A 24,210-nucleotide genomic window follows, 5' to 3' on the forward strand; every position below is an offset into this window, starting at 1 on the left:
ACAGCACATGTGCGCATACACACAAACGCACCATTGTACACACACAGACGCTCGCCCATGCATGCTTGCCTGCACACATGTTTGGAGTGTTTGCTTCATTTCCAACTTTCATTGAGCTGTGATGGGCTGCCACAGCTGGAAGATTGCCACCACAGAAAAACACAGAAAAAAAAAAAAGAGTGAAGATTCCTGGGAACTGTGAAGCTGTTTAAACAAAAACCAAAAAAAAAAAGATTTGTTTTATTCTCTGCTGAACCTACACAAGATCCCAGAGTATGATTATGTTCACTCACCCTGATATTCTGCAGCCATTTTAACCTGCTGCACTGACGCTGGCTCTGATGTGCACTGCACTTAACAATTAACCTTGTTGGCCACATCCACATTACATGCAACAGGAAATAGTGCTGCATATGCACACAGCATTACTCACTGAGCTGGCTGGGCCTGTTTAGAGGTCCGAAGGCCTCTCTCTCTCTCTCTCTCTCTCTCTCTCTCTCTCTCTCTCTCTCTCTCTCTCTCTCTCTCTCTCTCTCTCTCTCTCTCTCTCTCTCTCTCTCTCTCTCTCTCTCTCTCTCCCTCTCTCTCTCTGTGTAGCGGTGCATTGTATGGAAACACCCAGGGCCCAAGAGAAAGTGCAGAGGGAGCACCCAGGGACAGTACCACTGTATGACTTTGTGCTCAACCTATGTTTGTATGCATTGTCTTTCCATTGTCTCTATCTGCAGCATGTATGTGTAAGTGTGCATGAGCCTGTGTGTATGTGTGTGTGTGTGTCATTGTCCCTGACTGAATGAGGCCTTTATTTTCTATGAGGGAGGGATGCACACGAGCTGCGCACACATACGCACACACGCCAGATTGTGCTCGAGTACATATTTGCACCCACAAAGCATGTGACCAGTCCAATCGGACCCTGACCAGATCCTCTTCTTCACATACAAACACACATATATTCCATTCCCTCCCCCAAGTCACAACAAACACACTCACACACACACACACACACACACAGAGGCAGCATGTGACACCTTGCTTAATCATACCCGCAGTCCACATCCCTACACAAACACATTTTATTTCCTTTTTGAGACTGTAAACACTCATCAAACCCGGCTTTTACACAAAGCACTCTCACGTGTGCAACTTGAACACACGCACACACCTGAGTGTGAGCAGCTGGTGTGTGTACGTAGAGGAGGATCTGGCTGGGATGTGCGTGTGTATGTGTGTGTAACAGCCAATGCTGACGAAAGAGGTAGAAAATAAACACGGGGCTCATGGGGAGTATTGTAATCCCAACTTCCTGTCACAGTCAGCGCCTATTTACAGCCCAACAATAGGCAAAGCACAGGCTGTGCACGCACACACCAGCGGGTCGGTTCAATTCATTAATTCATTTTTAGCGCTGATGCGTGTGAGTGATACAGAGATGGATTGATGAGCTTGTACACATATCATATTATAGGTTACATTGTGCAGAAAGTTGGTCTTAATAGTGACTGAATACATTTAGTCACCCCAAAAAGTCTTGTTGAAAAAGTAGCATCGTATGATTTGTCAGGTTTGATATTCCTGTTCATGGAGTATAATGTTCATAGCAGTTCTGGAAACATTTTACTCCATGAAGTCATTTCTCAGGTATTAGAGCTGACAAACATGACTGTATAAGCTGTAAACAAACCCATAGGAAAGCCAAAGGTATGTGACACCTGAACAATCACCTGACTGCTCAGCTTTGTCGTCCTGTTAAAACCACTTTTAGCGACATTCCTGTGTTCTGGGATCTTCACAATCACTGTGACGCTACGCTACAACATTATATCCAATAGAGCCGGCAGAAAGAGCTATAAAAGTGAACTTTTTCAAATTAAATTTGCAATAAACAGTACTTTTCCTTTTATACGTTTTTGTGAGATTGCTTTGTCTGACATTTGACTTTGTTGTGTTAAATTAACAAATAGAAGGATTCGGGTGGAAAAAAAAGGGTTTATATTAGTTAAAGTAAGACAATAGAAAAAAGTTTTGATACTGCAGCCAAACATCAGACAATGTGCTGACACCAGAGTAAAACACACACTAATAAATCTTGACCCTGTGGTACTTTCCTGTAAATGTCTTTATATATTACTGAGGTGCTGTTTTGAAATGTCCATGTTCATTCACTGCCATTGAGCTGAGTTGCTGCACTCCCGTGTTTCCCTCTCTCTTCTTTGATCATAATGTTTTGGATCACAGCAGGTCTGTGTAATCGTAGCCTTAATCCTTGGCCTAGAATCACACACAGTAACAACTGAGTTGATAGAAAGCCTCCCCTCTGTTTCCCTGAAGGCTTTGCCTAAATCCATACTTGCATTGATTGTTCAATCTACTCTTTTGGTTAAACAGAGAAGCGGGATAAAGCTGCATCTTACTGGATGGTACACTTTGGGTGTGTGTGTGTGTGTGGGGGGGCATACATGTGTTTGAGTTTGCCTGAATGAGATGGCAGTTATAGAGTCAGGATATGGGAGAGGTGTGTGTATGTGTGTGTGTGTGTGTAAGGCCAGTGCGGTGGGCAGCTAAACACAGGCACTCAAAGAATCTCTTTCTTCTCTTTTGAAGTGAGTTCAAATGCTCTTCAAAGACCGTCTGCCCGTATGACGGCGCAGGAGGAGGAGGGGGGGGGGGGGGGGGGCATGGAGAAAGAATGGGTGACCATGTGCTCTAAACACAGCTTCAGTTACCATAGCTAGGATTACGCAAAGTTGTATGTTGTCCTCTTCCAACTATGCATTTCAACAGTCAGTGTATTAACTGTGTGTGTGTGTGTGTGTGTGTGTGTGTGTGTGCAGCCGAGCGCTCTGAAAATATGAGTTGGCTTCGCTCCCTACTTGTCCAGCAAGCCAGGGTCAGACAGATGTGTCAGCACAGTGATCTTATCAGAGATATTTATACACATATTCATACATCTTTTAAAGTCCACCTATCTAAACTAATGCATCAAACCCTGCTCTTGTCAAGGTTTTAATATTCGGTTCCTATTTGAGAGTCAAGTTGAACTGTCACTGGCACATGGCGATTCCATATGGTAGAAGACACTATATGAAGGCTGTAGCAATATTGTGAAAAGCCACTTAACGGGGCACAGTGCACCATTCTTTTTCTATGGGAAACTCCTAGTAACATAATAATAAAAAAAAAAGAGGAGGGGGTCAAAAGTTTAAAAAGATTTACATTTCCCCCCGAGGCTTGGCAGTGATTTGCAGAGAAAACTGACAACGTCAAAGTGGCGGAGCAGGAGCTTTAGCCTTCACCTGCTGTGGATAAGTTCCTTACTTAAGTTTCTGGGATCCTTCTTTTTTCAAAAGGCACTCGCCTTCACGGTCACAGATACAAAGAAAGATGAAGTGCTGCTTGGCACAAAGTCACGTAAACTAAAGGAGAAAACACTGTAGGCTGCTGCTTATTTACAGCGTTCGCTCACAGGCGACGCCGCTCACGAGTGACTAACAAAAAAGTGGCGGAGGCGACGCTGCGTAGTTGGTTTGGCTTCCTGCAGGTCTTCACAGTTACACTGCATTAGTTTTTAGATGGGCACAAGCAGCATGTCATGAAAATAGGCTTCCAACTACATTGCAACGATGGTGTCTCTGTGTGATAAACAATGTAAACTACTTTTAGACACGTGGGATGCTGTTTGTTTTTCTACCGTTGTAGTCTATTTTTATGTCGGAGCCTCGTGTGGGCCTTAGCGCAGCTTGTTGACTTTTCTATCATCAGCTAATTCGATCACAGTCCTGTTGTGGTTTTTAATTCTGCTCGACTTCCCGTCTGTCTCTGTCCGTCCCCTCGCCCTCCGCTGCTGCTCTCCCCTCCTTCCCCGGCCCTTGTGAGTGTCTCCCCTAGAGCAGAAATTACATGCTGCTTTGTGCTTGGCGTAAACAATGTTTTCAACAGTGCAGGCCTGTCCTGTCTCTCTCCCCTCCCTCTCTTTCTCTCTCACCCTCTCCCATCGCCTCAGGGGACGAGTGAGTGGGGGATAAAGAGGGGGAGGTGGATTGATCAGAGGAAGAGAGAAAGAGAGAGAGAGAGGTATCAGAAGGATAAAGGGAAGAGAGGGGGAGGGTTAAAGTGAAAAAGAGCAACAGTCTGTTCCCAGAGCAAAAACGGCCCAACAAGTCTGTGTAATAAGCATAATAAGGGGGGAGGTGGGTGAATGGCGACACCTCCCCACCACCAAACAGACAGACACACACGCACACACCACCGTCTGGATAACTACCATTCAGTGTAATGATAGTCGATGGGCTCTGATTAACTCAGCATTACCTACATCCCCTGAAGCCCCTATCTTTGCCAGCACACTTCACTTAACTCGTACCAGCAGACACATGCAGGAGGAAGAGAAAGCACAGCGTACGACGGCTATGAAAGCAGGTCGGCACGCAGACATGATGTGCAAAAGTGCAGTCTGGGTAAATCTTGTTTAATAGCCAGGGACGTGTGTCCAAGGGATAGGTGATGGTTTTGGTGGGCAAAGAGGTCAGGCTTGGTTTCTCCTTGACCGACAAACACAGCGTCTCTGTTCCTCTCTCTCCCTCTCTCTCTCCCTCACCCTCTCTCTCTATCTCTATCTCTCTCTCTCTCCCCCCTCCCGCTCTCTCCATCTACTCCTCTTCCCTTCACTCAGTCTCTCTTACTGTGTGAGGGTTGGCAGCCAGGGATCTAGAGGTTACATAAAGTGGATGTGGATCTGGGGAAGAAAGCAGAGAGATGTTACATAAAGAGCTGTAGCTGGACAAAGGTTAATAAAAATGGAGCCTTGTACTGTAGGCAGGAGCCATGGGAGAGAGAAAGCTTGAAAAAAAACACAGAGAGAGAGAGAGAGAGAGAGAGAATGGCCATTACATAAACAGATAAAGATGGGGTGAATTATTGGTGGCTTTGCTTTGGTGTTACATAAAGAGAGGGATCCATCTAGCAAAATGAAAGACAGAATGTGTTATTATGCGCGACACTCATCTGACAAAATCTGAACTTAAAAGACCCGAAAAGATGCATTTCTCTCATTCCCAGCCTTCTTTTAAACAGATGCACATTAGTGAAGGTGCCACACACACACACAGTCCATGCAAAGTAACACATGAGTCACATACACACACACACAACTGTCAAACATGCACACAACTGCTCACACACCCTTGTGCCCTTAAGATCCACACATATCTCAAAGTAGCCCCCACATTTGGCAACATACGTCCACCTCTGATCTCTTTAATTGTTTATCCCCACACACACACACACACAACATCACTGTGCTGCTCTGTAGATCGGTCCATCACTGCCTCTCATCTCTCTGTATCACACACACACACACACACACACACACACACACACACACCCGTCCTGTTCTGGGTCTGCTTTGTGCAAATGTCATACAACACTCTGTAATATCTATCATTAGATTGGGGGGTGGGGTTGGGGGGGCTCCTACTAGATGAAAGACTCATGCTTATTAAAGTGTGTGCCTGAGTGTGCAAGCTCATCTGTCACAGTCTCAGGACTTCAGGAAAAATATAATATTTTATAAAGAGTTGCATATTTTTAATTTAAATGTTTCAGTGTTGCTCCTGTGTTTATATCTCTCTGTGGTATACAGCAAAATCATGACATGATGTGTCAATACTGTTGTGTGTTTACTCTTGTCGTCATGTGTATTTGACATGTTTGAGCATAGTAACTGTTCCAAACAGCTTGAATTTTCACGTTTGTTTTATTCATTTTTTCCCTAGATACTACTACAACAAGAGGATCCTTCATAAGACCAAAGGCAAAAGGTTCACCTACAAATTCAACTTTAATAAACTGGTTCTGGTCAACTACCCCTTCATCGACATGGGCTCCACTGGTAAGCCTGTGTGTGTGTATATGTGTGTGTGTGCGTGCATGCTCACATATCTCCTAATCCTAAAGGGGGATAGCATGATTACATAGGATTATACAAGAGAACATTATATGTTATTTCTCAGTATTCTCCCTCTCTTCCCTCCCCCCCTTCTCCTCCCTCCCTTGTCTTGACGTCTCCAGGAAGCAGCGTCCCTCAGAGCGCCCCTCCTGTCCCCACCGGCGCCGGGACCCACTTCCGCTTCCCTCCCTCGACGCCCTCCGAGGTCCTCTCCCCCAACGAGGACCTGCGCAGCCCCGTCGGCATGTTCAGCTCGGTGGCGCGGCGGATGGCGCGCGGCTCCGTCAGCGACTGCAGCGACGGCACCTCCGTCAACTCGGAGATCGAGGAGGGCAACGCCGGAGCGGGAGAGGAGAGGGGAGAGAGGGGCGTGGGCGGAGGAGGGGGAGGAGGAGGACCCGGCGGCGGCGGCGGAGGAGGGGGAGGCGGCTACCGGAGCATCATCCACCCCCGTCTGTCTCATGAAACCCTGTTCCGCATGTACGGAGGGCCGGGCGCCCACCCGGGCTCCCGCGGCCCCGCAGGGCACCGGCTCCACACGGAGCCCCTGTCCCCCTTCCCGGTGTCTCCTCTGCCGGGACCGGGGGGCGCCGGCCTCCTGGCTCCGCCTCTGTCCCCGGCGCTCTCCATGACGCCCACATCCCACCTGACCTACACTCCCTCGCCCACCCTGTCCCCCATGCTCGGCTCCCACTTCTCCTTCAACCCCGAGGACATGAAGCGCTACCTGCAGGCCCACACCCAGTCGGTGTACAACTACGGCCTCAGCCCCAGAGCGTTCCTGCAGTACCCCAACATCGTCATCCCCCAGCCCCACCGGCCCACCACGGACAAGGCCGGCCTGAGCGGAGAGCGGGGAGCGGCCGAGAGAGCCGAGAGAGCGGCGACGGCCGGAGGAGAGAGGGGAAGCGAGCGGCACCACCATCCACCTCTGGGTCACTCCGCCCACCACCACCCGCACCCGCCCCACTCTGCCCACCCCCACCCCCACCCCCATTCCCATCCCATGCATCACCCCCTCCATCTGGGCGAGGAGCCGCCACACATGTCTCCCTTCAAGTTCAAGCTGCAGCCGCCGCCGCTGGGCAGGAAGCAGAGGGAGACTCAGGGCAAAGCCCGGCAGAGCTCGCTGTCCTCGGGCTCGGGGTCCGGGTCCATGTCATCTACCTCTGGCCTGGGGTCCTCACTGTCGTTTGGGAGCGACCTGAGTTCAGCAAGTGGCTCGGGCCTCATTTCTGCCTCCTCCTCAACACAGTCTCTAAATAGTGCAGGACTTCCCAAGATAAAGGTGAGACACACTGAGATCTGTGCTGTTGGTCTGTGCAGGGCAAATGTTTGACTTGAATCACATCACATGACTTTTTAACAAATAGTTTTCTAAAACATGCTTTTGGATTGTACATATGCTTGAATCATTAAAAGGGAAATGTACAGGTGCATCGCAATAAATTAGAATATCATGGAAAAGTCCATTTTCAGCAGTTCAAGTCAAATAGCCCCAACCAAGTATTGAGTGTATATAAATGGACAATACATACTTTTCAGATGGTCAACATTTCCATATTGAAAATGCTTATTCAAAATTTTTGTCATATTCAAACATTTTGAGATACTGAATTGTAGGTCTTCATTAAATCTAAGTATAATCATCACAATTTAAAGAAATTAGATAAATAAAGACATAAAGTGTTTTATATATAATGTATTAGTTTCATTTGTTGAATTGAATTACTGACATTAATGAACCTTTCTGTGATTTCCTACTTAATTGAGATGCACCTGTATATCTTAAAAATCACTGTTTCTTAAAACTTTGATGAACTAAAATGTTTTACACTCCAATTTAAGTGAGTTTCTCCATTTTTCGTTTTCCTCTTGTGTTCATTATTATCTGTGTTGCCTCCCCGTGCAGGTGGAGCCCATCTCTGACATAGAGTCGGAAGAAGAGGTGGAGGTGACTGACATCAGTGACGAGGACCCAGATGAAAGAGACGAAGAGTTTTTCTCCCCTCGCCACCCCAGAGCCCCCAACCACCACCACCACCACCACCACCACCACCTTGCTAACGGCTCGGCTGCACCGCAGCACCAACCCCACACTGACGAGGACCTGGACGAGGACGTCTTCAAAGCCCCCGCCCCTCCTCCGCCTGGCCTGATGCCCTTCTTTACCTCGCAGCACACACACTCCAACGTGCACCGCGTGCTGCCCACCCTCAAGAGCGAACCCATCGAGCCGGGGGAAAGCAACACGCCCCCGCCGCAGACGGGCTCGGGGGGAGCCCCGCAGACCAAGTGCATCCCCCTGAAGCTGCGCTTCAAGAGGCGCTGGAGCGAAGACCAGCGCATGGAGGCCTCGCAGGAGGAGTCGGACGACAAGAAAGTACGACCAGAGGAGGAGAGGGAGCGAGAGAGGCAAAGTAACGGACAAATGGAGACGGAGGAGGACGGGACAGGCAGTGGAGAGGGGGACAGTCCTCCGCCGCTGGCGTACGAGGGCTCTTTAACCACACCATTGGCCACACACCGGAGGGTGAGCGCAGAGCTGCATCGTGCCACCGCACAGCTGTCCCTGGAGAACAAAGACTGCTGATGAGACTCGCAGCCCAAACACTACTGCTCCAGTAGCACAGGAGGAGGTGCAGGAGTATGTAAATGGTTCCTCTGTAATCCCTCTCCCACACTGACAGACTAGATTCCTGAAACCTCCAGTGAGCTGAGAGCACAGTCCAACATACACACATGTAAAACCAACACCTCAATGACAGCCCAACTCCTGTTTTTGTCAGACCCCCCACCCCCACCTCCACCCCCACCAGTGCTCTGTCTGAATCAGGGCTTTTCTGGGACACATCCTCTGGGAGGAGGGACTCACTCAGACTCAGCCAACCCAGATTCAGTGACTGTACGTACGGGGGCTGACATCAAAGGGATGCTCCCTGACTCAACTTGGCCACGAGTTCACCTCCCACCAGGCCAGTGAAGCTCCAGATGCCCCTGTCCCAGTAGCACAGCTCCTGCCCTCAGCCCCCCCCCCCCACTCCCCTCCCCTCCCACCAGTAGTAGGATCAGCAGCCAGTTAACACTTTCCTCAGGGGACACACACTCCCTTTACAGCCCAGCAACACAACCAGGACGACATGCACACTCTCCCCTATGCTCCTTTTCCTAGAAGACGACAGGACTTTGACAAGTGCCTGTATCTACAACCCACAGCCCTGGAGTGACATGGAAGAGAGCCGAGACGGGAGAGTGTGAGGGGAGGAGGAGTTCTCATCCTTTAACTCATGAGACCTTTGCTGAAAAAAATCACAAGGACGGAAAGGAAAGTGCGTCTCGGACTGAAGCGTGGAGGCTGTCGCTGTTGTCTGACTGACTCTTAAATCTGGCCCACTCCACTCAGGGAAGCCTATTGCTGTATGTTTAGTGGATTCATGCACACAAACACAACGCAAAAAACAACAAAACAACAACAACAGTGAACGGGACTTGGGGACTATGGACACTAAACAGTGTTCACAGTGACGCGAGACCATCCACACACACACACACACACACACACAGACTTTGACTCTCTGGCACACTGTTCTCTCAGAGCTTATGACTTTTTTATAACCTTCCTTCTGTCTCTCTCCTGTCCTGCCCCTCTTTCTCTTGCGGACCACCTGTGGAAAGATCATGACTCCACTCACAGAAAAAAAAACAAAAAAACAACAACAACAGGAGAGTGAGGACAAGCTGCTGAGGGGACCACAAGGGGAAGGCAGCAGGGGGAGGAAGGATTTGAGGAGGGGGGACGGGGGACGGGGTCTCCAGTAACTTTTACCTAAACCTCCTCACCTCACCTGACATGGCTTGTACACTGAAAATAGTTTCCCTCAAGTCCCAGCAGCACAGACTCCTAGTTCACCAGCTATAGCTCCTCTTAACAATCATAGATAGTGTTAAACTAAACCAGCAAACACACACACACACACACACACACACACACATATTTGTACAACACTGCCTTTAGCTCTTAAACATGCTCCTCTCTGTCTGGACCTCCAGCTCTCCTTGTGGTGGTGTCATCCACAGGTCCTCAGTGTGTGAGACTGTCGGGCCTGTTAACTACACGAGTGTGAGAGCCCGAGGGAGCAGAGAACACACACACACGAACACACACAAACACACACTGCCTCTATATGCCTTGTTTTTATAGCATGTACAAAAGTGCAAACTGAGCTCTAATAACACACATGCAGACTATATCTTTATATATTCTAAATGAAATTATTATAGAAAAGTGAGATTTAAAAAAAAAAAAAAAAAAAAGAACCATAGCATTTAAAATGATATGATTGATTCAGGATTTTCTTTTGTAAGTGGATTATATTGAGCGGTCAGTGTCCCGCCACTCACCGAGTTATACAGTATGGAGAGGGGGTGGGCAGAATGAAGAGGGGAGGGTGGGGGTGGGAGGTTGGGTGGGTGGTCGAGGGTTCCGGGGGTTTTCTTGTAAATTTGTTTCATAGAAAAACAAGCCAGAGAAAAAACAGCACAGGCCAGTCCACCAGCAAGGTAACATGAATACAACATAACAGGACTTGAACAGACTGCTAATGATTCAGATGTGTGGTTCACTCTGCTCTTCACTTCATCCGCAGTAGCTTTGCCTCTCTGCTCTTTCCTGTCTGTACAGTCCAGCTCAGCTCATTTTGGGGGTGGGGGGGCTCTCCCCAGCCGGGGCTGTCCTGGCCCCAGGACCCCTATGTATGTATGTATGTATGTATGTATGTATGTATGTATGTGTGTGTGTGTGTGCGTGCGTGTGAGAGAGTGTGTGTGTGTGTGTGTGTGTGTGTGTGTGTGTGTGTGTGTGTGTGTGTGTGTGTGTGTGTGTGTGTGTGTGTGTGTGTGTGTGTGTGTGTGTGTGTGTGTGTGTGTGTGTGTGTGTGTGTGTGTGTGTGTGTGTGTGTGTGTGTGTGTGAGATAACTCATGATGGGTTATTAGTGTTGTAGTAATCCTATCTTTTCTCTAAGGCCAGTTAGCATAATGCTCCTAAATTCACAGCAGCTCTGGATTTGAGCAAAGGAGGGAGAGGGGAGGGGCTTAAAGGGGTTAATCATTATTGTTAGACAGCCCGAAACAGTCAGACACGTGACGCCCTGTCCTGAAACGCCCTCTCCTCAAGCTATGCACCCACACACACACACACTCTCACACTCATGTTTGTGATTATGTTTTCACGACCTGGAGCTTTTTTGTCTCTGCAGCCTGGTTATCCAGGCGTCTGATTGGTTAACGGAGCTCTGACCAGAGAGAGAGGCTTGTCCCCGCCCGCCTGGCCAGCGACAAGACGGATCTATAGCAGCGAACTGTGAGATAGATGGCCTCCAGGCAGTCTGTGTAGCTGAGCTGATCGAATTTCCTCATCAGACCCCTGTGGTCTGGACTGGAGCATGTCACAACACAAACACACGCACACACGCGCACACACACACACACACACTCCCACCAAGTCCTGTGTCTGTATTTGAACTGACAGCTGCCTTATTACTACTTTTCATATCTCAGCGGCGGATGAGGCATCAGTCCACCTGCTCTGCACTCTTTTCCCTCTTCTTCTTTCTGTTTCGTTTTGTCCCTCGCTCCGTTTCAGGCGTTGTCTGACTTCCTGCTAACAGCGCCGTGATCTGACTCAGTCATGATGTCGCGGGGTAAAAACAGATTGACTGGCGTTTGATTGTAACACAGGCTCTCTCTCAACCTCCACAGTCAAAGAGCAGTAGGCAAACAGCACAAAGATTACATTTCTCTATCAAAAGAATAAAAGTTCCTCAGTTTATTTTTTTGATGTCAATATTGCTATTGATTATTGTTGTTGTTGTTATTATTGTTCTCATTGGGTTATTTACCTCTCCTGGCATTATTACTATTCCATGGTTCTGTTAGCTGTTGCTTTTTATGTTGTGTACATCAATTTGGATGATGTGGAAACCCCCAAACTCCATTCCCTGTTTCAAACCTTCAACCCCCTGAACCAGAAAACCTTTTCCTGTCTTTAATTTTTACAAATGTAATATAACTAAAATGTGTAATATTAATTTTGATGCTGACAGACAAATAACACCGGGGACTGAGAGGGAAGAGCAGTGTCGGAGGATTTTATTTAGGGGCAGAGGGGAAGTGATTTTATCTTTTTTGTCATGTATTGTAATTTTTATTTTATAATGTTACCTTTTTTTCTCTCTCAGTCTTGTATATTTTTTCATTTTTTGGGCGGGGAGGAGGGGGGGGTTGTATCATTTTAAAAGAAGAAAAAAGATGTGTATTGTCTATCCTCTCCCTCTTTCAGTCTCTTCTTCTTTCGCCTCATCTCCCCCCTGCAGTTACATAACACTCAGATGGAGAGATGAGAGTTAATACCATGATGTAACATTGAATTTCTCCACTTCTTTCGTGTTTTTTTTTTTCAAACTTGTAATTAAGCTGTAATCAGGGTTAATTAAAACTGGTTAAAACCCAATATGAATCTCCTTGTTTGTTTATGACTGTCTCTCATGCACATCCATATTTGTAAATGACAGATAATCAGAGAGCGGAGTTTTATTACCAGGTTATTTGTAAACAAGGAGATTAACCCCTGACTTTTTGTCTAGTCAACAGCAAGCCGGCGGTTTTATGAGGCCGTTTGCTCTTTCAAGATCATTATAGATTACAATGAAAAACCAAAAGACCTTAAATGACACTGTCGTTTTCAGTAAGCACTTCTGAGAAGTGGTCTCCACACAGCTTCACTTTATAGGAGCAAATATCTTGATTTTCATCAACTTTAGTTATCAAAATGTTTAATTGTGTCACAATGACCTAATCAATGAGTCACCTAATCACTTCAGCTCTAGAGCACTGGCTGGTTGATTGCTGGGTCGGAAGAGTCGAAGCATAATTTGTTTTTGTTGAATATCAAAATTCAGTTCAACCTCTAAACCTGACTCATTAAAATGTTAGTGAAAACCAAAAGACAACACCAGACTATTTCCCAGCCGTAAGCACTGACGCCCTCCCCCCTGGTTGCCTGCCAACAGCCCATAGTCCAAATCATAACCTCATATAACCATTAAAGAAAAGCACTTTGTCTGCAGCACTGCCACCCACCCACCAGCTTCATGTTCACATATTGTCGGACTGAGATGTCACTTCCCGCTCTATTGTCATTTTTAATTTGATATTGTACAAAAGAGGACAAAGAAGAGGAAAAGGAGTCACTGCTCTCGAAGTGTGAGGAGAAACATTTAAAGTAAAAAAACAAAATGCGAGATGAAACTCAGCTCAGCCTCTGTACACACAGAAACATATTTACATAAATGTAAACAATAGAGAACTAACAAACAAAACAATGAACAAAATGACAATAACTTTTCACCATTATGTAAGTAAATAAAATAACTTGATAAATAAGTCTGCAGATTTTTGGTTCAGTCAAGTCCATTTATGTGTTATGCGAGTTGTTGAAAACTTAAATGATATTTCAAAATGATAGGAACAGTTTCATATGAAAAATCTTAATCCACTAAAGCTGAATCAACACCCAAACAACTAAATCAGTTTGTTCTTTGTGTTAATGGGGGATTTCTGGGCTGAAGGACTCAGATGAACTTCACATAGGATTTTACGCTGGAATCACTGTAGGCTAATCGCTTCACTGACGGTTCACGAAACTAAAATCTACTGAAACTTGTGGCTGTATCACGAGATAATTACTGTATGGTGGCAGCATTTCCTTCATTTCCAGGGAATTTAACCTTTTCTGGCCTCTGACAAGTCATTCAAATGACAGAGGAGAACATCACTGTGGTTGAACTCCTTGGGGTCATAGATGGTGTCTCAGTGTCTCAAGCAGACACTCGTTCATTTTAAACAGTCACTAGAGCCAATGAGGCTGGAAACCTCTGCATTAAAGCATTCATCCACACAGACACCTCTGTGCTCCTCATGTCAGTGTGTGATGTATGACTTCATGTAACCTGGTTTTACCTGCTCTGAACTTGGTCAGGGTCACTATATATATAAATACTGTGTGTGTGTGTGTACATAGAGATTCCTGGACCCCACTGTTGACACACCAGACATCCAGGTGCTCCATTCACAGCAGAAGAGAGAGAAAGAGAGAGAGAGAGGGACCACAGGAGCCACTGCGCTCTCTCACCTGTGCCACATCCCTCTCCTCTTGCTTCCTCCGAGCGCCTGCTTTCGCGGAAACCTGCGCTGAGCCTGCTCTCTTTTCCACACATAACCACAACCTGTGCATTGTGCAGACACTGCACAGCAAGAAGCCTTTGTTATTTTCACACACAGGAGTGTTGCATTCACTGTCACATTGACGGTACGCTGAAATACAGGAGGCCTGCTAGTAAGTTTACCACATCCTCCACCATACAGAGAAAAGCTGCACCGCACAGGAGTGATGCACTTTCACAGTGACGGCACTTTGTCACACTGAGCACAGACGAGTGTGTGTGCATGCATTGATGTGGTTTTGTTTGAAGCTCTGGTATACTTGTATTTCCTTTTTTCTCCTTCCTTCCCTCGCATCTTTCTGTTCAACCTACATGACCTCGTCTCATGTAGGCTGATCATGTCGGGCCCCTATGCGTCTCATTCAGGGGACTGAAATATCTGAGTGACCTGAGGTGAGAAGGGTGAACTTCGCTCAGTGACACAGGCTCAACATTGCTTTTATATAAGCCACTGGAACTTAACTGCTTCACTTTGCTTCCTCACTTTGGTCATTTTGCACTGACTGTCTCCCCCTGTTGTCAGAATACTTTACTGCACATGCTGCAGCTGCAAGTCGATAGGGATACAATATTTTCCATTTATTCGATTTACTTTGATATGTGAATATTTGACAGGGGGAAAAAAACTTGTATATGTTTAGTCATTTTAAACAAGGTTTCACCAGATAAAAGATGAGGCAACAATTACCAAATCACATTTCTATGTTTAAAGACATCAAAACAGAACAAATGTATGCTCGGTTATCAGTTTATAGGTAAACCTGTCTGAAACTAATGTAATCTAAGTTTCTGATGATCAGTTTTGGTTTTTGTCTCTGTCATATAGCTTACTGTCACTGAAATAAACAGGATTTACAAAACGATACAACACAATACAACTCGTCAGACACTACAGATTAACACTTGAACACAAACTAATTGTCATACTGAATAGTGTAAGCTATAGTTGAACCAATCTAATAATACCTAAAATGGCCACTGAGATACGTATGAAAAGCCATGTTGAATATGGAAGAGTGGTTGGGCTGGTTTGTGGGTGAGAATTTAATTTATGAACTGAAAGTTCACATAATTTGGTGTAGTAGTATAGAAGAGCACACTTGTATAGTTTATATCCTTATATACAGTTAATGAAACTATGTTAGCCGCAGAGCAACTCGTGTGCAAAACTGAAAGCAACATTTAAAAAATGAAACCTTGAATACTGATGTGATGAGCCTGAGGACTCCTGGTTAAAAAAAAAAAAAAAAAGTTTGGTAAGTGCTCGTTTTTTATCTTGTCTCTAACACAGACTCCTTTTTTCCTCCTTTCTTCCTGCCAGTCTTTCCTTGAGCCAGGTCCCAGGACACCTGTCCATAAGAGTCCTGTCTTCAGCTCCGGGACATGACGTGGACCCTGAGGAACAGCTGAGTGGTGTAAAGTTACTGTGAACATAAAGCACACAGAGCACAAGGGCCTACTGTTCTCCATACTGCAGCTTGTGCAGACGCCAGCTTCCACACAACTGCTGTTACAAGCTTTAATAACACTAGGAGATGTGCTCTCTGTCTTTTCAGACATATATCAGGGTCATGGGCCAAACTGCATCAGTGTGCAGTAGCTGCTCATGTTTCAGAATGACTCCATTCGTGAGCCATTGGTAGATTTCTGTCGTCATATCTCATGTGGTCCTTTTACTTTAGTGGTTTTATTTCCAGGTTTTATACCAGTGTGTGTGTTGGCAGCATTATCCGACTTTACCCTCACAGGCCTTAGCACTCAGGAAGCCAAGCTAGTGCTCTGCAACAGGAAAGTACAAATCTATTCAAACACTGATTAAAGCCACAATGACTGATGATTTGAAAAACCCTTAAATTAACTCTTAAAGACTCACAAGAAGCAGACAGACAACTCTGCTAATGTTTAGCAGATATCCTGTCTATAGTGTCAGCCATCTTAGTTTAGCCCATCATGCTAATATTTTCTAATTGGCACTAAACACAATGTAGAGGTGCAAGGAATATTGATAGTTTAGCAGGTAGTTGGTTGTCATCCCAAAAAGGATAAATTAGCATCTGAAACTAATTTAATTGAAATTCGTGAAGTAGTTCAGACATTTGACCTAAAACCACACATTTCAACTTGAGAGAGGTGCTGGGTTAAAAAGTTGGGGCATCACAGATGTGAGTTAAATTCATCATCGGGGATCCAGTTGTGTTGAGTCTTATTACAGTCCAGTATATTTGTTGAGATGTGTCACTGTGGACTGAGGTGGTGGACTGTCCAGTTTACCCTGCTATCGTTTGGGGGGGGGGGCTGAAACTGGTTTGTCTTTGCTGGATATTTAAATATCCAAGGCCTCATCTGATGACCTGTCTCTGTCACTGTTCTCCAAAGCTGTTTTCACAACCTTTCAGTCCTTTCAGCTTTCTATTTTCATCGCTTGTCTGATGGGGTTTGACGGGGCATGCGTGGTCTGAGTGGAGTGGGTGAGAGGTCAAGGTGAGGGGTCAGAGGTCAGAGGTCATGATAGTGTGAGCATCTGCTTTAAGGAACCCTGAGGTGAGAGACATTCCTGTTCAGGGGTCTGGCTTTTCATGGGGTTACTGTCAGTTTGGACTCAGTTTTACAGGCAAGAGTTATTTCACAGTGATTCTTCTGTGTTTTTGTCCGTTGTCGTCTCTGTACCGATGGCTGGGCTGTCGGCGGAGCCCAGCAGGAACGGAGGCCTCTGCTGGTGTTTGACTGACAGACCAGTGATGAGCGCACAGAGCGAGGGTGAAGGGTGAAGGCCAGAGGTCAGGATCCCATGGAGAGAGAGGGGAGAGTGGAGCTGGGGACACAGACTGAAGGGGGGTGGGGGACTTGCTAACGAGGTAGGGTGGTCCTAGTGGTGGCATGTAGGGAGAAGAGAGGAAGACTACGCTGGAAATAATGACCCAGAGTAGTGGTAGCTAGTGCAAGGCTACAGCCATCAATTAGCTTTCGTTAGCAATATAAAACATGAAGTCTCAGAAAATAGTAAAAAGTGACCATCACTATTGCCTGAGACCCACTTGAGTAGGAATATTCAAATATTTGGCATGTACCAGTGAACCATATTGCAAAGAAAACCCCTTTTATGACAAAATACATTCTCAGGATTGCTGCTAGTTTATGTTCTGTAATGTTTTGTTACAGAGCACTGGTTGATTTCAGGGGGTGGACCCCTGAGGATGTTAGACCTCTGTAAAACCAATGCATCTAGCTCTCATACAGCACCTTACGTTTGTTGGCAGCACAAAGTTATCAAGAAAGACATAATAAATTTACACCACCACCCAAAAATAGGAATGATTATTAGCTATACCAGTTCACAGCAAGTTTTTAAATGTGTGGGTTGCAGTACTGGAAAACGACCACTAGATGTCAATCTACATCAACATTTAATCAGCATCCTATCCTCTGCCTTCTTCTCTCTCACTCACACACAGAAAGTGTTAAACACGCTGTTACAAAATATACAGCTCCCTTTCAACCAATCAGGACTTCCCTCTGTTTTTAGATCTACACATCCCTTCTCTCCATCACTGAGGCCGAGTGGGAGATCAGCCTGCACGCATCACATCACACCGGCAGGGGACGCTGCTCCTGCGAGGTCCCGCACGGATGTCTGTCTCAGCATGAGTCTGGTCCTCTCTACTACATACGGAGCACAGATTATGTAATGTTTACTATTACGGCACTTTATCTATTTTTGCATGGTGGTGTGATCTGTCTTTTGAGATGCAGAGGTCAAAGGTCACAGCCTCACGGATACCCCTGTATCTGAGTTATCACACGTGCACGTAAAAGGCCCGTCTCACGCGCCATATGCACATCTTTTTTTCCCCCCAGTCAGGACTCAGCGCACCGGTTCGTCTTCACCACCGCTGCCTGCGAGTTGCAAACACGGGGTTAGCCGAGTTCACGCCAGACCACGCCCCCTCGGTCCAGCTGGTGGCAACACTCGTGATGACATCACCGCCGCGCGCGCCCATTGGCCCCGAGACGTCGCACACCTGTCCAATCGTCTGCCGGTGAGGTGACGTCAGCGGAGACCGGTCCCGTTCACTTCCAGCGGAGTGGGCGGGGCGGAGACGGTACCGACGTCAGAGCAAGCGGGATGCTGCGCCGCCATTGGCCGAGAGCGGTGAAAGTGAGCGTCTGTTGCTGAGAGAAAAGGGAGAGAGGGAGAGAGGGAGAGAGAGACGGAGTTTGGTGGCAAGTGGCGGCGGCTGCAGCGCAGAGGAGAAAAGTCGTCCAGTACCGAGACAAACTTTTTCAAACGTGCACCCACACGCTCATTTCTCTCCCGTGTGTAAGTCATTGTGTGTGCTCACTCTGTGTGCCTGAATGATGATGATGATGATGATGGTGGTGGTGGTGACACTAACACAGCGGCTGCAGCAGCAGCAGAGACACAGGAAGCCGTGTGACACAGAGCAGAAGTGGTGCCCACCACCGCATTGTGGTGCTTTAATCCTGCTGCACCAACTTCTTCTTGGACAGGCATAAGCGTTGATGCATTATCACCGTCTGCACAGGGATGGCACTTGTGCTGTCAATTATGGTAAACATACTCCTTTTCAGAAGGGGAGGGGGCATTTGTGCCTTTCTATTGGCTCCCGGCGATGTGCTCCCTCCCCTCGGCCCTCCCTCATGCTGTTCCTATGGTTCCCAAAGCTCTTATTGGATACTGTAAAGTTTGGGACAGGGCACCGGCTCGGCTCAGCATCCGCACCGCCATTGGCTGCGGCCGCACGTCCGTCAAACGCACTTTGACAGCCGGCCACGCCCACCGCGGTGTAGCGCCGCCTCTGATTGGCTACTGTACCTGTCAGCAAACTCTGATTGGTCAGCTCGCCCAGCTGTTAGTGGTTCATTCACCATTTTGTGACTGTAGTGGGAAAAGAAGACCGATAGTTTTTTATATCCTTGTTTGAGTTTCTGTGGGGGAAAGACATGTTTTGCGGAGGAAAAGTAAAGTGTGAGGCCGAACCGCACAGTCGTCACAGCCGACAGCCAACGGATGTTACCGGGAGTTGCGCGGGCCTCCTCGGCAGCAGAATAAGACCATAAATCTTTCTCTGGCGGAGGAAAAAAGCTCTGTTTGGGGTGAGTTGAAACTTAGTTAGCAAACGGCAGAGGAGCTCCACTGACACGGATTTTCCACTCGCAGTGGGCAGCGAGTTAGCACGAGACGAGTATCAACTGCCAACGGTCGGTCGCGTGCTCCGCTACCGTCCGAAGAAACGGAGTGACACCGAGGTAGAGAGAGAGAGAGGGAGAGAGAGAGGGGAGGGGTGAGGGTGTAACAGCCTAAAAACTTTCTCAAATGTTTTTACCGCAGTCCCACGGACGACGGAGAAACGTTTTAGCTTCCCGCGGGGTGGATATCACCACATCACGGTTAGTGTTGAGCACTTTTTCCTTGACCTTAGTTTTTTTCCCCGAGTTTAGCGCGGAGCAGCGCTGGCGTAGTAACAGAAAGAAGAGGAAAAAACAAAAAACAAGCGACCTATTTGCGGCATTGCAGCCCCCCAAAAATGTTTTTACCAATGGCCACGCGAGCTGCTTATTTTGTATTATTATTATTTGTGTTTATGAAATGGAGCCGGGGAGAAAATGGGAAAACAACACGAGAGCGTGTAACATCCCGTTTCCTTGTGGTCTGGCAGACGGTGTCATTATGTGGGTACTAGTAGTCTGCATCCGCTGCGTACTACGACTACTACAACCACCACCACCACTACTACTAACGTTACCGAGCTGCTTACTAGAGCGAAACACCGACACGGACAGATCGGTGCTTTTTTCCCAACTTGTTTAAAATCACACAGGCGGACTGTCACTCCACTGGCTCCATTAGGGAAGCCTCTCTGGAGTGGGTTGTGTGTGTGTGTGTGTGTGTGTGTACCTACTCCGGGCGCTGTAGTTGGATCATTTGCATGCCAAACACCGTTGTATGGAGAAGAATCAGGGCCCTGTCTGTAGTTGGGATATTAAAGCGTCACTTGAAACCGGTTGTTTGTGTTGTTTGTGTTACCGAGCAGCGTACAGCAGCAGCAGCAGCAGCGCAGACCGGCTGACTGCCTCGAGTCATAATACTCCTTTGACATTGTGTAGCGCCTCTCGTAGTACTCGCAGAGATCAGCGCACAGAAGCCGGGGATGCATTCGGTGTTTTCTCGGCTCTTCCCTCGCCGACACTCCACTTTTCCTGCACTGCGAGCCTGCAATCAGAGTCGCTTCACCCTTGACATCTCTGACTGGGCAGTTTTAAACAGTTCTGTCATTTTATGAAAGGCTGTATTTTAAGTGATAGGAATTTAATGCCTGGCTTTGACATAATTTTTATTTTTTATTTTTTGAAAGTGTCCTCATCTGTCCTGCAGATTTACACTGTGGCATGCATTCCTCATGTCTTCATCATCGCTCTTGTTTACAGCAGAAGACAAACCCCTGATGGTGTAGGCATCTTTGCATTGCTTGTAGAGCAGTTGGCCATTGATGTGGCATTGGCAGTTCTGCCATTTGGTCCCAAACAGGAGCAGTCACCCCTGATCTATGCTACAGCCTCCTGATCAATATGGGCCAGAATCATGCACAAATTCTAGGCCTCGATGTTTCTTTTTTTTTGATGGATATAATATCTTCAGAAAGATATGCCATCCACTAAACAGCTGCCAGAATTCATACTACGTCACAATGGATGCTCTTCAAAACAAGCGGGCACACACACACACACACTTCATCGCTCGTCGTACATACACACTCCTCTTGCTACACCTAAAATACCCTAACGAAATGTCTGTCTTTTACTTGTGTTATGTTGCCTGTACGATCACATCCCACTCACTCATGAGAGCACAAACCAAAGTGTGTGTGTGTATGCACGTGTAACAGAGAGCATGTACAGTTTTTTTTGTGTATCATGTGTTTTTTTTCCTGCTGTTTCATGTGTGAGTGTTTTCCCCGGTGACCCAGTTAAGGGCAAAGCCACCCTGCCATGCTGGAGTGGGCCACGGCAGGCTTCCCTATCATGGCCGCACTACAGCCTTCCTCTGTTGTACCATCGCACGTTCTTCTCTCTCCATCCCTGTCCTCGTCACTGCAGCCCTGCGCCCATACAGACACCCATAAAATGCTTTTAGGAGAGGGATGAGCTGCAGTGTGCCTGGTAACTACGTATACACTCACACTGACATATAGTGAAAATGCTCCGTCGAACAAGGTGCCACCTGAAGACAGCCGTGCACAGTCATATACCTTGTGGTCTATAAGCAGTTCAAATCCCTCACACACACACTCTGTGCCATGTTGCGGTGGGGCATAGGCGACATCCTCTACGACCGACTGAATGAAGTGGCATCGAGCTTGAGGTTTAGTGGGGTTGTACAGTCCAGTAATAAATACTGCACAACTACTTCCTCTTGTATAGTGTTGACATTAAGTTTAGATTTTCTTATGAATGACCATTTTTTGTTTGTGCGTTCTTGTGTGTGTGTGTGTGTGAGTGTGTTTGGCACATACGTGCACCCATTGTCCAGCAGGTAAAGAAATCACCAGTAAGGCTTTGTTTGCATGAAATTGTATATTTTTAATCTCAAAATTTATGAACGCTCAAAGTCATTTTTACAGGTCTTTTTTTACAGAAATACAAAAGTTATACTGGCTGGAGTGTAAGCTCCTGTGCGTGCGTGTGTGGACAAGTGTTTATATGGCGCAGTAAATGTGTGAGTGTGAGACAATATATAGGTCCAAGGGAGATTTTAACAGTGTATGCATGACTACACTGTAAATTCCAGGGAGAGCATTTAGTGTGTGTGTAAAGTTTGATGTTGCTATGCTGCGGAGGGGTGAGGGGTGAGGGGGGGTGGTTACTTTGTGCGTTCCTGTTCGTTTAATGGGTGAAGCAGCATCTTTTTAAGGAGGAGTTCAGTTCAACGCCATGGAGACGATGGCCGTCGATTATCTGTCTCTTCAGGATTTACAGTTGCTTTAGACCAGACCAGCAAATATCTTGCTCTCTAATGCTTGAAGGTGTAGACGTCTTGAATTGCCAAAATTATGACTGACTTCCTCTCCGCTTCATCTGGATTCGCCCCAGAGGACAACCAGGATTTTCACAATTCTTTTTATTTATTCCTTAATTTTTTTGGCCCTTGGCTTTAATGAACAACTTGATTTAAACTTTCTTTTGGCATCTTGGGTTGTAGCTAACACTAAAGAGTTGAAGGTCTGCAGTTTATATTCAATTAAGGGATATTTTTTGATCACACACTGTGTAATTCTTCTGATTTTTAGGGAGGAATTATGGGCTTATATTAGGACTATGTGAATGTTAAAATCCTGTTCCATTTATTATATGGTAGCACTGCAATTATAGATGCTTCCTGCATAAATTCATATACTTTTCCCTGTAATTTAGTACAACATATCTGGTGTTTTTGGCAACCTTGGTATTTTGTCTGGAATTTCAAATAGAATCCTGTGGATAAAATTATTGCTTGTCCACGTAACATGTGTTTCTGGATGGACTCACGTGGTTGAGGCTTTCATTGATTAATGAATTGTTTTAGGGAGGCTATAAGCCTTCACCAAATACTCAGTTCTGAAAGTGAAGATAGGTCAGTGTGTAATTCTGAGAGTCCACTGCTATCTACATGTTGTGCACACAGTCTGTTGTGCCGTCCGGTGCCTTCAAAGTTACAGAACGGGAATACACACACATGCCTGCCGATGGCTTATCAGCCAAAGCCTAGAGCATTTTGGGAGACCATGAGCATGACCAAACGCATTTTTCTATGCTAAGATCAGATCCTCACAAGTCATTCAGTTAACCAGTCAGTCGGCCAAGTGGCCCTGACTCCTTCCTGTCTCTTTCAGTGCACTACAGTACCAACACTCCCAGCCGAGGCCTCAGTGTGTACTCTAATGAAGGGGTACTTGGCCTGGTGCTGGTAGGATGTGCATTCCTGCACTAAGAGTTTTCTGTCTTTTTCCACTTTGTCTGGAATAGACGATTTACACATGTAATTTACAAAGATCTGCTGTAATTAGAGGGTGAGTGATGTAGTGGATGGTGTTTCACTTTATGTTCCTCTCTTTATTTTTATTTTTTATTTTTGTTGGCAATATGGCCTGTTATATGTCCCACAATATATATTTTTATTTAGCATTATAATATCCAATATTTTAGATTTTTTTCATACATTCATACAAGATAAAGTAAATAATCTCCAGTTGCAGACATCTTTTAATAAGACAGCACATATCAATAGGACATGGTCTTTCAAATGTTTGCATCTGCAGGAAGCAACACAGTCACAGTAGAGTGAGTAAATGCCAGATGTGAACCTACACACATAGTGCTACTGCAATTAAATACAAGCCAACAGTAACAAAGTACTGGTGTGGGTAGAGCTTACAGTCAGTCAGTTCATATTAGTAGTATGTAAATGTTGTTCATTTCCAGTCATTAACAATCACAAAGTACTGAAAATAAGGAATAATGAAATGATGATTCAGTAATGAAAATGAAAGCAAGTGTGTGTGTTTATACAGTAAATATTGTGAGAGGTTAGAGGTTAAAATGGAGAGTCAGCGACGAGTGTGTGAATGACTCGGGTTGTTTATTAGTCATTCAGGACCAGGAAGAGGTGATTTTCTGTACTGCAGGAAGTGGAGGTGGTGTGATACTGGCGTATGTTGGGGATTGTTTGCTACGGCAAGCAAACGGTTAATAGTAAGGTCACCTTATGTGTGTGTGTGTTTGTGTGACAAACTTTTCCAGTGTCTAGGACATGAAGTGTGAGTATATGCGTGCTGTACGAATTTGTCCATGTTGTCTTGTCTTTATTTGTGGGAATGCAGGCATTTGCACACGTTGGTGAGTTGCTGAGTTGCTGAGCTTAATCGAGGGAAGCACATATGCACAAGTGTGCATACGAGTGTGTGTGTGTGTGTGCGTTTGTGTGTGTG

The 24,210-nt window shown here is 46.2% G+C and overlaps 2 protein-coding genes and 1 long non-coding RNA gene across 6 annotated transcripts in view; all 3 read left to right on the forward strand.

Annotated features, from left to right (window-relative positions):
• The window catches only part of erfl3 (Ets2 repressor factor like 3), a 46,568-nt gene extending 37,145 nt beyond the window's left edge, over nucleotides 1-9,423 (forward strand). The window contains exons 3-5 of the mRNA XM_085801656.1: nucleotides 5,775-5,890; nucleotides 6,070-7,235; nucleotides 7,860-9,423. Coding sequence (XP_085657782.1) covers nucleotides 5,775-5,890; nucleotides 6,070-7,235; nucleotides 7,860-8,540 — 1,963 coding nt within the window. The 3' untranslated portion in view covers nucleotides 8,541-9,423. The remainder of the gene's footprint in view (nucleotides 1-5,774; nucleotides 5,891-6,069; nucleotides 7,236-7,859) is intronic.
• An 880-nt stretch (nucleotides 9,424-10,303) lies between these two features.
• Nucleotides 10,304-10,511, forward strand: LOC146971985 (uncharacterized). The gene is made up of 2 exons (XR_015037844.1): nucleotides 10,304-10,395; nucleotides 10,427-10,511. It is a non-coding gene; the product is annotated as an uncharacterized LOC146971985 (long non-coding RNA).
• Nucleotides 10,512-19,128: 8,617 nt separating this feature from the next.
• The window catches only part of cicb (capicua transcriptional repressor b), a 38,442-nt gene continuing 33,360 nt past the window's right edge, over nucleotides 19,129-24,210 (forward strand). For 3 of the 4 annotated variants that reach the window (XM_085801657.1, XM_085801659.1, XM_085801660.1), the window contains exon 1: nucleotides 19,129-19,342. The gene's annotated coding sequence lies outside the window, so the exon portion shown is untranslated. Of the gene's footprint in view, nucleotides 19,343-19,520; nucleotides 19,637-24,210 lie in introns of those variants that run through there. The other variant, XM_085801658.1, reaches the window with a different exon arrangement.

This window comes from Trachurus japonicus, chromosome 16 (assembly GCF_045865225.1).
Source record: "Trachurus japonicus isolate A0001 chromosome 16, Traja_1.0".
Taxonomy (NCBI): Eukaryota; Metazoa; Chordata; class Actinopteri; order Carangiformes; family Carangidae; genus Trachurus; species Trachurus japonicus.